This window comes from Theobroma cacao, chromosome 1 (assembly GCF_053813885.1).
Source record: "Theobroma cacao isolate CCN51 chromosome 1, ASM5381388v1, whole genome shotgun sequence".
NCBI lineage: Eukaryota > Viridiplantae > Streptophyta > Magnoliopsida > Malvales > Malvaceae > Theobroma > Theobroma cacao.
In genome coordinates this window covers 37,405,986-37,420,858 of record NC_142639.1, presented here as the reverse complement: position 1 = coordinate 37,420,858, position 14,873 = coordinate 37,405,986, and the positions used below count along the sequence as shown (strand labels likewise).

At 38.8% G+C, this 14,873-nt stretch overlaps 4 protein-coding genes across 6 annotated transcripts; 1 reads left to right on the top strand and 3 right to left on the bottom strand.

Annotated features, from left to right (window-relative positions):
* Window positions 1-203: 203 nt before the first annotated feature.
* Window positions 204-3,441, bottom strand: TBL6 (TRICHOME BIREFRINGENCE-LIKE 6). Its single transcript, XM_007051047.3, has 5 exons — window positions 1,828-3,441; window positions 1,538-1,730; window positions 1,248-1,438; window positions 806-964; window positions 204-717 (listed from the first exon to the last, which is right to left on the bottom strand). The coding sequence occupies exons 1-5, from the start codon at window positions 2,592-2,594 to the stop codon at window positions 378-380; spliced, it is 1,650 nt and encodes a 549-aa protein (XP_007051109.3). The 5' UTR covers window positions 2,595-3,441; the 3' UTR covers window positions 204-377.
* Window positions 3,442-3,757: 316 nt separating this feature from the next.
* Window positions 3,758-6,367, bottom strand: LOC18613698 (Calcium-dependent phosphotriesterase superfamily protein). The gene is made up of 2 exons (XM_007051046.3): window positions 5,799-6,367; window positions 3,758-4,470 (listed from the first exon to the last, which is right to left on the bottom strand). The coding sequence occupies exons 1-2, from the start codon at window positions 6,232-6,234 to the stop codon at window positions 3,929-3,931; spliced, it is 978 nt and encodes a 325-aa protein (XP_007051108.1). The 5' UTR covers window positions 6,235-6,367; the 3' UTR covers window positions 3,758-3,928.
* A 786-nt stretch (window positions 6,368-7,153) lies between these two features.
* Window positions 7,154-8,994, top strand: LOC18613697 (Cytochrome c oxidase subunit Vc family protein). Of its 2 annotated transcripts, XM_088805337.1 has the most exons (3): window positions 7,233-7,295; window positions 7,376-7,479; window positions 8,493-8,994. In XM_088805337.1, the coding sequence occupies exon 3, from the start codon at window positions 8,521-8,523 to the stop codon at window positions 8,710-8,712; it is 192 nt and encodes a 63-aa protein (XP_088661463.1). In that variant the 5' UTR covers window positions 7,233-7,295; window positions 7,376-7,479; window positions 8,493-8,520; the 3' UTR covers window positions 8,713-8,994. The 2 variants fall into 2 exon arrangements, with proteins under 2 accessions (XP_007051107.1, XP_088661463.1); XM_007051045.3 differs by lacking the exon at window positions 7,376-7,479 and having other exon boundaries at window positions 7,154-7,295.
* Window positions 8,995-9,255: 261 nt separating this feature from the next.
* LOC18613696 (Prolyl oligopeptidase family protein) lies at window positions 9,256-14,864 on the bottom strand. Of its 2 annotated transcripts, XM_007051044.3 has the most exons (11): window positions 14,532-14,864; window positions 13,437-14,430; window positions 13,037-13,165; window positions 12,187-12,486; window positions 11,651-12,109; window positions 11,454-11,519; window positions 11,276-11,336; window positions 11,032-11,181; window positions 10,743-10,880; window positions 10,137-10,450; window positions 9,256-9,680 (listed from the first exon to the last, which is right to left on the bottom strand). In XM_007051044.3, coding segments are annotated over exons 1-11 (2,925 nt in total). In that variant the 5' UTR covers window positions 14,845-14,864; the 3' UTR covers window positions 9,256-9,679. The 2 variants fall into 2 exon arrangements, with proteins under 2 accessions (XP_007051106.3, XP_088661462.1); XM_088805336.1 differs by lacking the exon at window positions 9,256-9,680 and having other exon boundaries at window positions 10,133-10,450.
* Window positions 14,865-14,873: the final 9 nt, after the last annotated feature.

Here is a 14,873-nt window from a genome sequence, read left to right as displayed (position 1 = left end):
CAGCTCGACGCTTTAATTACTCCTACACTTGTAAAAAGATTTGTGGGGAATTTCGTCGTTTCTTTTTTGTACGTAGAGGCTTATTTTTGTCGTGGTCTGTCGCCTTTCTCTCTCATCTTATGCGGAACCTGCTTCATTGGGATTTTTATATGTTATTGCATTGCCGACAGATAAACTACCAAACATCACTACAGAGGAGGGAGTTATTTTCGATGAGAATTGTGAATTTTGACTTGCAAAAAAGGGAACATCATCCAAAATTTCTCAATTGAATTTCCAAGACATTAGACATGGCCCAAAAATGTTAACTACATTTGTTGCATGCTATCGAGCAAGACCACAAGCTGAAAGAATTGAGAGAATATACATGCTGAATATCACAATCCAAATCTCGAGTGAGACTTGTGCTTTTGTTTGGATTGCAAATGGAAATGTAAAATTTCATTCCATGTATCTGGAACACCGGGAAGACACCAATGGCTGCAATCTTGAATGTTGGACGAGTAACGGTTCCTGGGTTTTTTCCCGTATATTGATGGATGACCATCTATCCTATATGCAGATAAACCAGTCACATTCAGCAATGTTACAGGAGTTTTCATCTGCAAAATTACCTCCTCCACAATTTTGTTCTTCTCAGGGTAGTTCATGCCCAAAGTGCCATTGAGGGGCCAAGCAGCTTCCGTACAGTGACCACCTGAATTCCACTGTCCTCCCCTGTATAATGATAAGAGCCTACTCAGAAATTGATATATATGGATGTTATATAGGAGAGAAGTTCACAGCAGCATAAACAACAGCAAACCTGAAATGGGAAGGTGCTGAATTTCGAAAGAAAACTTGTGTTTTGCCTGGATTAATGTGTCTATCAACCCATGATGCCCAGGTCATCAAAGCTCTTCTAAAAGCTGTGGACACATCAAGTCGTGGATGTACTTGGTTCCCTTCCTGATAGTAGTTGATCCTAAAATATGGAAAGTGGCAGTAGACATCAAACTTAACTCATTACAAAAGCATATAAAAGGTCTATCTAACATGGGTTTACAATCTGTGAAGTATATATAACAATGTCTTTTCCAAAGACAGCTTAACATGCTTTCCAAATAAAAAACCAATCTTGATCGAATTTTCCAGCTTACAGTCAATGCAGGATTGAAACCTTAAAAGAAAGATCAAATTTTACAACTTTAAAGTGTACTGGCTAAAGGTTTTCATAAAGATTCATGTAGTTTGACAATGGCACTAACCCTGCTTTTGTTTTGTAATGAGACCACCAATGTGCAGTGTTGAAGACCAAAATATCTGCTCCTCTCCATCTTGATGAACCATGATCGATGGCATCAATTCGCAAGGTGGGTTTCCGCTTTTGTCCTATTCTTGCCTTGCTCTCGTGAACTAAAAAGTGAGAAACATAGTATTCAACTGTACATTTGTAGTCCTGCAAAACCAACCTCATAATATCAAATACCCCAAATGGTCAAAATTGCATTATAAGTGAAATAAAGAGCAAATGAACTTTAAACAATCAATTGATTACCACGAATTTGAAACTATAATTCCCCTTCTCTTTGGTGATTCGTCGCCCATGAGTCTCATAGACCTTCTTTGGATCTCTTACAGCTTTCATTAACATACAAAGCATGGATTCCCATTGGTTTCTATTGATTGAATCTCCCACAAAGACCAGTCTTTTCCCTCGGATCAAACCCAGCATTTTTTCTGCATTGAACCTAAAACAGATAGCCCCACAACATAAACCAGTCTTTACCACAACACTTGCAAGAATGTGTGTATCCAAAGAAAAAGTATAAAGCAAATCAAAATTACCTAGGAAAATCACAATCTTGTGGTTGCCATCTCCACTTCATGTAATGCCTATCACGCCTTCCATTGCTATCACAGTTAAAACCTTCATCAATGAAAGAGCACGATCCATTTGTGTACAGAGGATAGCTCTCATCATAAACCCACTTCCCTCTCGTTATATCACAGCTATTTATCTTCTTCTCCTCAATTTTCCCATTACTTGGAACTTCATTTTTATCAACCGAAGTTACTCTTGTCTTCTTCGCTTCTTCGTTTTCACTACTGCTTGGAAGCTCCAGTTTGTCAACTGAATTTGCTCTAATCTCATCTTTTTCCGTTAATTCACTGCTTTCAACTTCAATATCTTCTATTGAAGGTCCAGGTGCACCCTCTTGATCGGTTTCAGGATCCTCAAGTTCACTGTCACCATCTTCTAGCACTTCACTCTCACTTTCTTGTCTCTGGATCTCCTTCAAACCTGAAAATTTATCAGACCCAGATGCATTTTCGGGCTTAACAAAAGGGGAATCTTTCACAGTTGAACGCTTTACGGTTCCTGCTGAATCGTTACTAATGGAACTACTCAAGCTCTCTACAGTTACGGGTTTATGACCTCCCAGATTAACGAATGATTTGTTGAACTGAAAATGGGTTGCCTGATGAACTGAAGGGTTGGATTTGACGACCCAAGTAAAAAAGAAAACCAGGAAGATAAAAGAAAAAGATACTGTGAAAGAAAACACCAAGAATCTTGTGGATTTGAAGGAGAAACTTCTCTGTCTCTCCATCAATGTAGTTCATCGGCAAATCGCTTCAAAATACAGTAAGAAGAACAGTTCTTCAACGGGGTTTGGTAGAGAGGAGGACTTTACCCTTTTATGCATGTATTTGTGCGTCTGATGGAGCAAATTTTTCAAAAAGACAGCAGAACAATTGACCATATGAGAAGGGTTCGAGGCTGATCCACTGCTAGGATTTAGGAGAGCGGGCTTCAAGTTGTGGGTGTTTAATTACCGAATGTTTTCCTTGTTAAAAAAAGAGTCCAACAAAGCCAAAAGAGCATGAAATATGAAAATGACTAAAATATACCACACTTATCGACACGACACGACTCACAACCATGTATTCGCTCGTGCCAGTGTGCAATATCTTTGCTGGCGGCTCTGCAATTATAAGTAGAATGCAGCATTTCAAGTTGTCATGAGCTTTGTCACAGGTTAAAAGAAACGGAAAGAAGACGTTCTCCACCCTATATTGGGAATCAAGATTTTAACAAAGTGATTACCCAAGCAAATTCCTTTGACAAAGCTGGTCAACATGCTGAAACATCCTTCTATTTTCAACTTTTCCCACCTGTTTAAGGTTACTATGCTGGTTGCCTTTGCTTCCGTCTCAAGGGATGACAGTTTCTTCTTTCCTTTTCTCTTTTCCCCCTTCTACTCCGACTAAGCTATGGCTATGGAGCATTCAGAAAAGGGTTGCTGGAGCCTTTGACCGTTGTCAAAACTCAAATGGTCGGGGATATCTGGGTAAATGTGTTCTTCCAGAATAAACTGGAAACAGAATATGATTCTATTGAGAGTAACTAAGTAGTAGTAATACTGAAAAGAAAAAGGAAAAACAAGAGAGATGCTGGTGTCATGGATTGTTTTAATGATACATGAAGGAAAGGACTCGTGATCTTATTTTCCGTGAGCTAAGGGATAAGATCAAACAAAACCAGAAAAATTGAACTTCTAGATTCCGAGACAAATTGGAATTCAAGTTGATTGTATGTTTTATCATTAACGCAGGGCATTCACTGGGGATGTTGTGATTTAAATTTGTTTTATTTATTTAATTAATTATTTTGGATTTTCCTCAGAAAATTAAATACTACCCACTTGATCTGATGATATCAAACTAATCAGTAATTTAAGGGGAAAAAATGCCATTTGCATAAATAATCAACTGGAAAGAAAGACCAATTTTCATTCAAAAAACCTAGCAAGGAGTTTTCATTTTGTGATATATACAAAGTTAAAACCCCGTAACCAACAATTTTTTGAAACATGAAAATTTGATTAAATATATCCTGTAAAACTGCGAGTTCATGCACCAATTCGCTTGTTCATTTTCAAGTTTAAAAGACAGCCTCAACAAGGGCATGTGTCTTCTTGGGGTACCCCATGCCAACCAAATGGTTGAGATAAACCTTGCCATCTTTCACAGTCGCCGCAGTGGCCAAACGATGCGCAGGGCCTTTAAACTTTGCCACGACAGAAGCCGTCTCCCATCCATCAGAGCTCTCCACCAATCTCCCAGAAGGGTTCCCCGCTACAACAAGCTTAGTTGGAGAAATTAGCTCCAGACCATCACCAAATGCTAGTGGACCTCCAGCAACCTCAATCAACTTCACTTCCTCTCCCTTGGTTAGATCAATCTTAAGCAAATTGCCACTGAAAGTGTGAATTACTATCAAGTAGCCATCTGGGTGGTAAACGATTCCGTTCAATGCAACCAAGCTTTTGTACCACTCTTTTGGAGAGAAGAGTGGGCTTCTGAGGATAGACAATAACTCACCATGGACACCAACTTTCCAAATTTTACTGGCTTTGGCATCGGTTACATATGCATTACCTTCAGCATCTACTGCAACATCATCCGCAAAGGATTTCTCATCACCTAAGGATCAAGTAACTATGGTCAGAAAAACATTTATCGTTTATTAATTGCATAAAGAAATCATGGTTTAGCATTGAACATGTAAAAAGAAACCAATTAAGAAATGCTAGAATGTCACGAGGTGAGTTGGACTCTGGTTTGGAGGGGACCAATTGCATTCTTTATTGTGTCATGTGAGGTGCTTCACCAAATCTATTTTACTATACACATAGCAGATTATGACATATGAGCTGGCACGATTGGCCTTTGGTTGGCAACATTACTTTCTTGATTTTATCAATACAGATAGAGGCCAGAAGTTTTGGTATGGGTGAATAATGAATGGGTTCACAGCCTGATAGATTGTCTGGTCAAGCAACTCTTAAACTAAAATTAAAGATGCACAAAGTCTCTAAGTTGAGCAAATGAGAGAAAGTCTCGGAGTCCAAGTGGCCCGAGTCACATGCTTCACACGGGCTTCGAATTTTGACTATGCTTAGTTTAGGCCAGAATCAAACGCCACGATAATTTTAAAGATATTTTGAGCATTGAAAGTGAAGTAAGGGCACAGCCCTTTCTTGACCATAACCCTTACAATGTTGCAAATAAGTCATAACATAATCATCTCAATGGCCCACTAGCCCCTAACCAAGCCTCCTGGTCTCGCAAAAAAACAGCCTTCACAAGCGTCCATAGCCTCAGAAGTTTATCCAAAATTCACTTACTAGTAGTAATGCTTTATAATCCTCAATATCATGCAAAATTCCTCCTAAGATGCACTAACTATCATCATAAAATAAAGAGGTTAATCCAATTCTACTGTACAATACTTATGGTAAAATGTAAAACTACCATAAGATATTGAGGATTATAAATTTTGCTCAGACAAAAGCAAAATATCAATAGCTTGAGACAAGTTCAGATTTCGGCAGAAAATTTGATTACAAATTCGACAAGTTCAATAAATGATACGCTTCTGTTAAGAAACAACTTTGGACCACCTACATCACCTGCCCGCCCTACCCAATCACCAACAAACAAAAAAAATCGGACGGCTTATATTAAAGACCATGTGAATATGCTACTAGCAGCCTACCAGGATTTTAAACAGGATTAGACGAACCCAATTAGAATTTATTGTCCTTTGCTTTACATATTAAATTAGGGTTTTGTTAAGGATTGAAAGACACTTTTTACAATTCTTATTCGAAATTTATTAAAAATTATTTTAATTAATCTTATAAACACCTTTGAATGCTAATTAACACAACCTATAAAATTAAATATTGTTGTAGTATAATAACTTTATAGTAATTTATAATTTGCAAAAGATAAATGGTTGCACTTACTAGGGCCACTGAGCTGGGCAAGAAAGAGCCGCTTCCACGTGGACAAATCATAAGCCGCAAGTGCGCTGTACCGATTGCCGAGCAAGTCGGCTACAACCACAAGCAGCCGGTTTCTGGGGCGGTCAACGGCGATGCCGAGGGAAGCATTTCCGGTCAAGTCAACGTCTTTGACCACTGTGACCTCGTTCAGTACGAGGTCGGGTGAGTAATCTTCCGGGACGTGGATCGCACCGACGCCACCTTCCAAGAAAGAAACGAGGAACCGACGGCCCTGGTCGTCCCACTTGGCGCACTCCCGGAAAAATCCGGAGCTGTGGTAGTGGAAAACGTGGGTGGGAGGCTTGGCACGTTCTACGGAGATGATGTAAGCGACGGGAATTGCCGATACGAGGAAGATGAAAATAAGGAATCTCGGAGAGCAAAGCGAAAGCGCCATGATTTTTTTTTTTTTTTTTGTTTTGGGAAGAAGTGACTGAAAAAAAAAGTTGAAGTAAAGTCCAAGAGGAAGGCTGTTGAACTTTGCTCAAACGTTTGCCTCCTTCGACTTTGAATTATTTTATTCTTTATTTTGTTTATATAAAGTGGAAAGGAAAAGACAGTGGAGTTTCTCTACTACCCCTGGTGGTTGGGTTGGGTGGAAGGTTTCTCAAGTTCAATATTTTCGTTGAATTTTTAGGTGATACTGTTCTTGTTCAACCATGCTAATTAATGGAATCAGCCCATATTTAATCACCTCACGTTTCTGTTCTTTCTTTCCTTCTTTGTTTCTGCCAAAATCGCCCACCAGCAATAACTACCATCTTTATATATTTACAAGGTGCATCTTCCTCTGACTGATAACTTTGAAGCAATTAAATATGGTAGATTTCTGGCACAAAAGGAAAGAAAAAAAAAAGATTTGAACTCAACTCTGTGGCATGGTAAAGAAAATTGTCGTTTTGCTTGTAAACAGTCAAACTATGCTTGTTGTATTTTCCTTGGTAGAGTACTTAGATGAGACTCTTGAACCAAGAAATATTTAAATATATTTTATATTCTTAGCTTGTGTAGAAAACTTTGACTGCCAATTAAGTTGGTTTCAGATTTAATGTATAGCATTTTAACTAGGACAAAGAAAGGGATTTTTAGATGGTAGGAGTGTAGAATCTTGTGAATTTAACATTATTGAGATATTCCCTCTTTTAGCCTCAACCTGACCTTTGAGAAGTTGTCTGTCACTTACCATGAATAGAAAAAGAAATTTCACAAATCTATTTCTAATTCTTTATTAAAAAGATCATATGTTGGACATCCGGCCCATGATCAAACCTAGTTAGACCCAGTGGCCCATTAAAATATCTGGTTTGTTCTGTTAGACTAGCCCTGAGCCCATTATTCTACAAGGGCAAAATAGAGAATTCGGAAGTGTTGTTGTAGAAGGGTCGTAGACAGAAATAGAGCCCCATTTTCTGAATCTCAATCCAATTCGATCCTAGTCTTCATCGCTGCCTCGTTCAGGTAACCCTAATTCCACCCTCTGTTCTATTTTTTTTTTATTATTTCGATTTTCTCACTCGTGCTTCGTGACCATTACCCAGCGTTTTTCGATGTCTCCGTCTTAGCTGCATGCGTGGAATTGATGATTTGTTTCTTTTAGTTATTAGTCCTGAAGATCTTGAGATCGATTTGGGGGTTTTACAGTGTGCGCTATGGTTATTTTAATATCAATTTTTCGTTTTAGGATTATTTCATTTATGCTTAGACAAAATCTGGGAGAATTTTCCTTTTCCATTAGCTATTATTGATACACCTATCTGAGATTTGAAACTGCCGTTAGAGAAATGTATAACTTTTACCTGAAGTGATATATTAGTCATAAATATTGTTCAAGTCCTTTTTACAATATGATGGCTATATTTCAATTATCTTCTTCTTTTTGAGCATTAGTTAGGGGCAGACACGGGATTGGCCGTATTGATTTATTGATTGATTGACTAGTATTGTATTATAATTTTGTTGTTAGAGTCTAGTTCATGTTTTAGATATGTTCTCTTTTAACTGTTGGGCAGCTGAGAGAGTGGAAATCTCAAGCTACCATGTCTTCTATTTGAGTTCTTAGACTTAAAAGACGTGTAATCCACAACCTAAAACTGCCACTGAATTGAAGTGTCTACATAAATGAATAATTGAAGGTTAGAAAACACTAGGGTCTGGCTCCGGTGATAATATTTGACTTGTTAGGTGTTAAACAGCAAATGAGTTAGTATAACTCAAGTGATAAGGTTGTTAGTGGGGCTTGGCTAAGTATAAGCCTGAGTCATCTCTTATGGGACTAACGTGAAAGTGGTTTAACTCAATATGCAAATGCAAACCAGGTAAATAGATGAGAATTTGTATAAAGAAATTTTCTTATGTTTATTTTTCTTCCATTTGGAGCGCTAGAGCTCGAAATCATTGCTAGTTAAGCCATATGGTTTTCAGGAGTAACATAAAGGTTTATGTTATAAGTTAAAATTAGCTAGTCCCTTCATATCGGGTTTAATTTCTATCTATAGTACCTCAATTTTCATGAATTGCATTATGTTATGGATATTTGTTGTTGCTTCTGGTTATGTTTCTTGTTTGTTAATTGATTTGCTTGTTAAAGTGATATGTGGGTGTCATGATCCTAGATTCCTCCATAACATAAAATGAAATGTTTAATTCTTTTTCTAGGTTTACTAGTTTCAACTAGAAAAGTGAAATGGCCGGTCCTAGGATTGCTCATGCTACCTTGAAAGGACCAAGTGTTGTCAAGGAGATAATTATTGGAATAACACTTGGCTTCTGTGCTGGTGGGCTTTGGAAGATGCATCACTGGAATGAGCAGAGGAAAGTGAGAGCATTCTATGACATGCTTGAGAAAGGTGATATCTCTGTTGTTGCAGAAGAATAAATGTTAATGTCTTGTGAAATTGTGGACAGCTTTGGCAATATTTGATCGTTTCTGTTCCCTTTTTGGCTCTTTGGTTCAAGATGAGCGAACTCAGTTTGGAGTTTTGAGAATAATTTTATTGTAGTAAGATCAGAACCACATATTTGCTTAACAAACCCCAATGGCTTTCGTGGTATTGTGTCCCAGTGGCTCCTCTCTTTTGGTTTCTTGCTACATCTGTTTGGGATGATGCTTGTACTTGAAATATAATTGTGAATGCAACTGTCTCTTCCGTAGTGGCAAGTTGCCCCTGGGCAGTTGGTTGTTTCTGATTTAGACATGTTTGATACAGGTTGAGCGCCATTTAGATAAGGCCGTGTTCTATTTTTTTCTCTTCATGTTTGCATCTCAGTAGGAGGATTGGGATTCCACTTGATCACTCCCACGCTGTTATGGGCATATGGCAAGCAGCATTGCCCGCCATGAGTTTGTGAATGTTATGAACAAGCTTATTGGAATTGTTAAAACAACCGGAAATTGGGTTTATCAACCAAGCATCCTCTGTTTGGCAACATAACCAACTTATAATAAAGAGTAATAAATAGGTCGTCTGTAATTTGTTAAAATTTGCCAAAGATCCCACGATACTCAATTTAGTAATCGCCAACTAAATTTGATCGGCTAACGCTACACTTCCTATAAGATAGAGGGGGGAAAAGGGAGGAATGAGCATTACGTTGTGCGTGGTTGTAGATTGTATAGACCATCGGCCAGCCCGCCAGGTACCTGTGCTTTTAAGAATTCAAACCCAACGCCATGGAAAACATTAATCTGATTACTCCAAGAGTGGGAAATGGCATTCTAAAGTTACAGTTGCATATGATGTCATCAGAAATAATCTCTGATCATGAAAATTCGCATTCGCTGTTTCAGTACCAACCATCGCAGTCCAATTTTAGTCCTTGGAGGCCAAAGATCAGCGATAAAATCTACAAAAACGTAATTGATAGCAGTAATTAAGTCAACAACAAACTTGGTAAAACAGTCCAGAAAAAGCTTCAATTGCCAATGCCATGGAAAACATTAATATGATTACACCAAGAACTAAAGGGATCAGAAAATTCTGGACAAGCCTGGAAAAACTAAACTAGTATTTTCAATAACACAATTATTTTACTACAGTTTTGTAAAAGCCAATCAGGTTCATATTCTTCAAATGAAGGTACGCTCCAAAGAGGACAAGACAGACAAGCATGAACAAAATACACTGCAGACATTTTCATTTGGAAAGGATATGGAAGAAAAAGCAAATGAATTTTTTTTTTAAAAAAAAAAAAAAAGAGCACCTTTAATGCCAAAAAGTTAACCTTGTGTTTATGAATCTTTTCCTCAACAAAGTGTGAAGAAAGTAAAGACCAAAAAGAAGATAGGAATTATGAACTTACCACATTAATGACCTGGGCTTTGATTGGAACTCTTCATTTTCAGAATCTGCCAACTCTGCACCACTGCCTCCACTGGCAGCAACTACTTTGTTTTCAGACTCTGTAACTTCATCACTTGCAGCATCTTTGCTCGTATCAAGACCTGCACTGATATCAGAAGTGTTTGACACACAATACTTTTGAAGCCATCTATCTGTTTCCCAGAGGACATGCATGATGCTTTCTCGCGCAGCATAGCCATGGCTCTCAAAGGGTAAAATGACAAGGCGACAAAGAGCTCCATGACCCTTCAGAGCATTGAAGAAACGATCGGACTGCATCATATATATAAGCCCAATAAATAGGCAAGCAAAGAAGTTAGGAAGAGATCAATGATAAGTCAAATCACTAAAAAATATCAAAGAGCTAAAAAGGAAAAGGACGAAGTCATGTGTTTGAGCTAAGGTTGAAAAGGTATGCAAGAGGGTGAACATTCCATAAATCAACACACGGATAACGGGGGAATGAATAAACTTTATCAGTAACTTATTCCGCGGTCAGTTGATAAATCTGGTAGAAAATTGAACGTAAAAGGGCCACATGCAAAGGTGTGGGAGAGCCATATACCTGCATGGTTAGTGTTCCAGGGTTATTGTCTTCTTCTCCATGGACAAGCAAGATCGGCTTCTTGATTTTATTTGCAGACATGAACGGACTCATCTCTACATAGGTAGTAGTTGCCTCCCAGAGAGTTCTATCCTCATTCTGTGCCAGTGAGAGAAGGAAGCCATGAATCCATCCAAAGATAAATGGTGAAGATTGAGAACAAAGGGTAGAAATTATGGGGTGATAATATTCAAAATCTAAAAGGCATTATGCATTACATTGAATATATTTATAAGCTCCAGTGCACTACCTGAAAACCAAAGGGTGTAAGGGTTCTGTTGTAGGCTCCAGACCGAGCAATCCCACAACAGAAAAGGTGAGGAGCATGTGCTAGGAGGTTTGCTGTCATGAATGCTCCATAGGAATGCCCCCCAACAGCAATTTTGTTAGGATGAGCTACCTAAACATACACAGCATCAGAAAAGCTTGAGTCAGAAATTTATAATTAGTATGATGCCAATGTTGGTTGTATGTGAGGGAATGAGGATGCTTACTCCACGTCTGATAACTTCCTCAACAGCTGCCTCTGCACTTGAAACCAGTTGCTCAACATACCTACACAAATAATTATATGATGATGCCACTTAGGCTGGACTCAAGTCATAGGATGGGATATACATACACACTCACATGCGTGTGCTTGTGTGTATAATCATAGAAGTAGTGCATTACCTATCATTCGCTTCTTCATCCCCTTCACCAATAATAGGGATTGTCGGTCCAGATAAAATAGCAAATCTGCAAAGCAGAAGATAGGGGTAACCATAATCTACTCTACCAGCAACCAGTTCAAAAGGAAAAATCAGTGGAGTGCAAACTAAAAACTCAAAAAGAGTACAAAAGCAAATAAGGAAGGAAGACTTTCATGCCTTCTAGCAAGCCAAAGGAGAGCTGATGTTGGACCTATGCCTGCAAATTCATTAGGAGAACCACGAACTTGTCCAGCAGCATCTTTGCTTTTAAATTCTCCAGGGTAAGACCAAACTAGACAAGGAAGAGGGCCTTCTTTTGATGGATCATAGCCTGGTGGTAAGTATAATGTTGCAGTAAGTTGAACCCCATCCTTTCTCTGGTATCTGATCATCTCCTTCTGCAGTGATGCCAACTGTGGATATGGATGAGGGAAGTCTGTGATCTGACATACTTTCCTATCTGGCCAACTTTGAATGTAATATTGGGTGTTTTCAGTTTTTGACTCTTTAGAAGTAAGTATCTTCAGCTCATGAAGATGTATATCCCCTTCTTTCTGATCCGACATCAAAGCAACAACACTCTCATAGTACTTTTCCTTGTTGCTCTCCCATATTCGTTCTTTGCTGCCTGTATTTCTGGAAGAATATGTTTTAGATTACTATGGCACCACCCAGAATGAGAATGTACAAACAAAGGTGAATTAAACACTTACATGTCAAACAAATCAAGGAAGGGGATGTTCCCCTCTGGTGTAGCACCATTTCCATTCAGCAAAACATAAGTGCCTTCATCATTTTCCTTCCTTATTTTAGCTATCACATAAGTCCCAGCAGGGGTTCTCCTCAGCATGGGAGAACCTGGATCAGAGTACACATCCTCAGATGACCTATCAAAAAGTATGCGTGGACTCACATCTTTCGATCCGGGAGATATCACCCAGGTTCTTGTTCGACGTGTCTTGTACCAAGACTCATAAACCAGAGCCAGTGAATCATCACACCATGAAATCCCTCTGTCAATATGAAGAATCAAACATATTAGATAACATTGTTCAAACTTTTTTTGGGGTTTTCAAGACAAAACAGTAGCTTGCTATTAACTGTCTGCCCAATATTTGAAATTTATTTCCAGCAAACCACAGCTTGATCCACTACTTGATACTTGATAAGCCAATCAATCCCTTAGCCATAAATGATAAGCTTAGGAATGATGCATTTAACCAAAGAATTCAAAGATCTTCATGTTAGGGAATGAAATGAGTGTCAAGGAATGCTGGTCAAACATAAATATAAGCATACATTAGTTACTAGCAATTCAGTTCATTGGATGTGTCTTACTCCATTTACTACTAGTCTTGACTCATTTTTAAAAATCCAATACTTTGATGGAAACAATTTTGACATATGCAAGCAGTCAAACACAATGTTCTCCCCATCTCAGAGGTTTTGAAACATCATTGCAAATACACCAGAAAGAAACGTCAGCTTTAGTCACTAATTTAAATATGTTAAGAAAACTATGCAGGTAAAAGTAAATTTAAGAAATGAAACATATATACATACCCATAGCGAAGATCAAGTTTTTGTAAGATTTCTGGCTGTTCACCTTCTTCTGGCTCTGCAGGCTGTGTATAAATTATATCACGAGGCGAAACTTCCACTTTTGCATCACCTCCATCTTGTGTCTCTGCCCTAAAAACTTCAGCACAGTCAGGCAACTAAAATTACATAGAGAAACAACTTCATCGAGAAAAGCTTACATTAAATTTTATCATTAAAAGTTAGTGGTTACATCATATGTTTACATGTTGATTACATGATTACACATAACATCTTTCATGCGCTGATGATTGCAAAAAACTTTGCACTCTGACTTAGAAGTTGGAACTTGTAAAGTCCCACATAATTATAGTCAATTTCATCTTTAGAAATGCATGATTGAGTAAATGATGCAGATACATACCAATATAACATTGAAGGCTTATCTGCTCTCCAATTGATTGACCGCATCCCTTTCCGCACGCTACTAAAGGCAATAGGAATGTCCTCAGCAAGGGGCAAGTCGCAGAGTTCTCTAACAAATTCCCCATCACTTGTCCATACATCCACTTTCTTGGGAAACCTTCCACACGGTACAATAAAAGAATACGGCCTATGGATTGAGCTAATCAAAAGGTACTTCTCATCAGGGGAAGGATCCATAGATGCGTAAACAGCCGGTGTGCCTATTTCCTTCACAGTGCCATCCAAAGAAGCCAAAATAAGTTGCGAGGTGGCATAGTAATCAAATAAATCCTCATCATACTCATCCTTAAGCAAATCCTGGAATGTCCTAACTTGAATGACATTTTTCTGTTCGTTGGATTGAATCTTCGGGCCAGAAGGAACCAAAGGTTTCTTTGAGGGGTCTCCTCGCGACAAAGGAATGGTACAAACTAACAGAGTAGAGTTATCCACCCAAATATAATTATCAAAAACTGCATTCAGATATATATCCGGTGACTGAAACAGCGGCCTAGCCATTCCAGTTTCCACATCAGCAACCCACACTCTAAGCTTTCCACTATTACTACTGCTATCCTCCTCCTCAACGCGAACACTAAAGGCTAAGTGTTGACCGTCATTTGACCAGGTAACGAAATTAATCTTAGCACCATCAGGGAATCCTTGAACCTCTTTCTCCGGTCCCAACGAGCCGTCAGGCATTAGTTGATGGATTCCTATACCGGTGTAGAAAGACATGCGGCTCCTGGTATTACATTTCCCATCAATTCGAATACCAGCAAGCTTTTCCTCCGGTCTCCCTAGTTCTGCCAACGGCGGCAAAGATCTCCGCTTGAGAAACAGTATTTTATCCCGTAATGGTGAAAATGACAGTGCGGGAAGCGGTGGAGCATCAACAATATCTCTAATTTCCGGCGGTGGAAGACGATATTTAACTCCGATTGCAACATTTTCTACATCAAATTCAAAACTCAACTTTTAAGTAACTAACTTTTAAATGAAAGCAAATTCAAATTCAGTTCAGGCAGATTAAAAATTCACAGAAGTAAAGTACCATCGTCTTCTTCAGTCAAAGTAGCGGAAGCGTTAGCCGAAGAAGAAACGGAGCCGTTAGAGCCATTGCCGCCGGCAGCGTCTTCAGTAAGAGCAGAGTTGATAGGGACGAGACGGTGGAATCGGGAGCCGGTCATGGCTGTTTTGGAGGCGTTCCTAGAATGAGTTCTCAGGTGGCCAGGTGTTCGGAGGGATGATGAAGAAGGGAATCGGGACCTAGTGTTTGGGGAGAGGGAAAAGGGGGGAAGAGAGGAAGAGAAAGGAGAGATGGAGAGGAGAGAGAGGCGATGATAGACTTTCTGAAGGCGCATCATTTATTTTTATTTGATTGATTGATATTCTA

Excerpts from the sequence above, each read along its gene's own strand:
- TBL6 (XM_007051047.3), bottom strand. The coding sequence starts at position 2,594 with ATGGAGAGACAGAGAAGTTTCTCCTTCAAATCCACAAGATTCTTGGTG. Across the intron at positions 1,731-1,827 it reads CAAGATTGTGATTTTCCTAG|GTTCAATGCAGAAAAAATGC; the intron begins GTAATTTTGATT and ends TATCTGTTTTAG. Across the intron at positions 718-805 it reads TCAGCACCTTCCCATTTCAG|GGGAGGACAGTGGAATTCAG; the intron begins GTTTGCTGTTGT and ends ATCATTATACAG.
- LOC18613698 (XM_007051046.3), bottom strand. The coding sequence starts at position 6,234 with ATGGCGCTTTCGCTTTGCTCTCCGAGATTCCTTATTTTCATCTTCCTC. Across the intron at positions 4,471-5,798 it reads TGCCCAGCTCAGTGGCCCTA|GTGATGAGAAATCCTTTGCG; the intron begins GTAAGTGCAACC and ends CTTGATCCTTAG.
- LOC18613697 (XM_007051045.3), top strand. The coding sequence starts at position 8,521 with ATGGCCGGTCCTAGGATTGCTCATGCTACCTTGAAAGGACCAAGTGTT.
- LOC18613696 (XM_088805336.1), bottom strand. The coding sequence starts at position 14,844 with ATGATGCGCCTTCAGAAAGTCTATCATCGCCTCTCTCTCCTCTCCATC. Across the intron at positions 13,166-13,436 it reads AAGCCTTCAATGTTATATTG|GGCAGAGACACAAGATGGAG; the intron begins GTATGTATCTGC and ends TGAAGTTTTTAG. Across the intron at positions 12,487-13,036 it reads AAACTTGATCTTCGCTATGG|AGGGATTTCATGGTGTGATG; the intron begins GTATGTATATAT and ends TCATATTGACAG.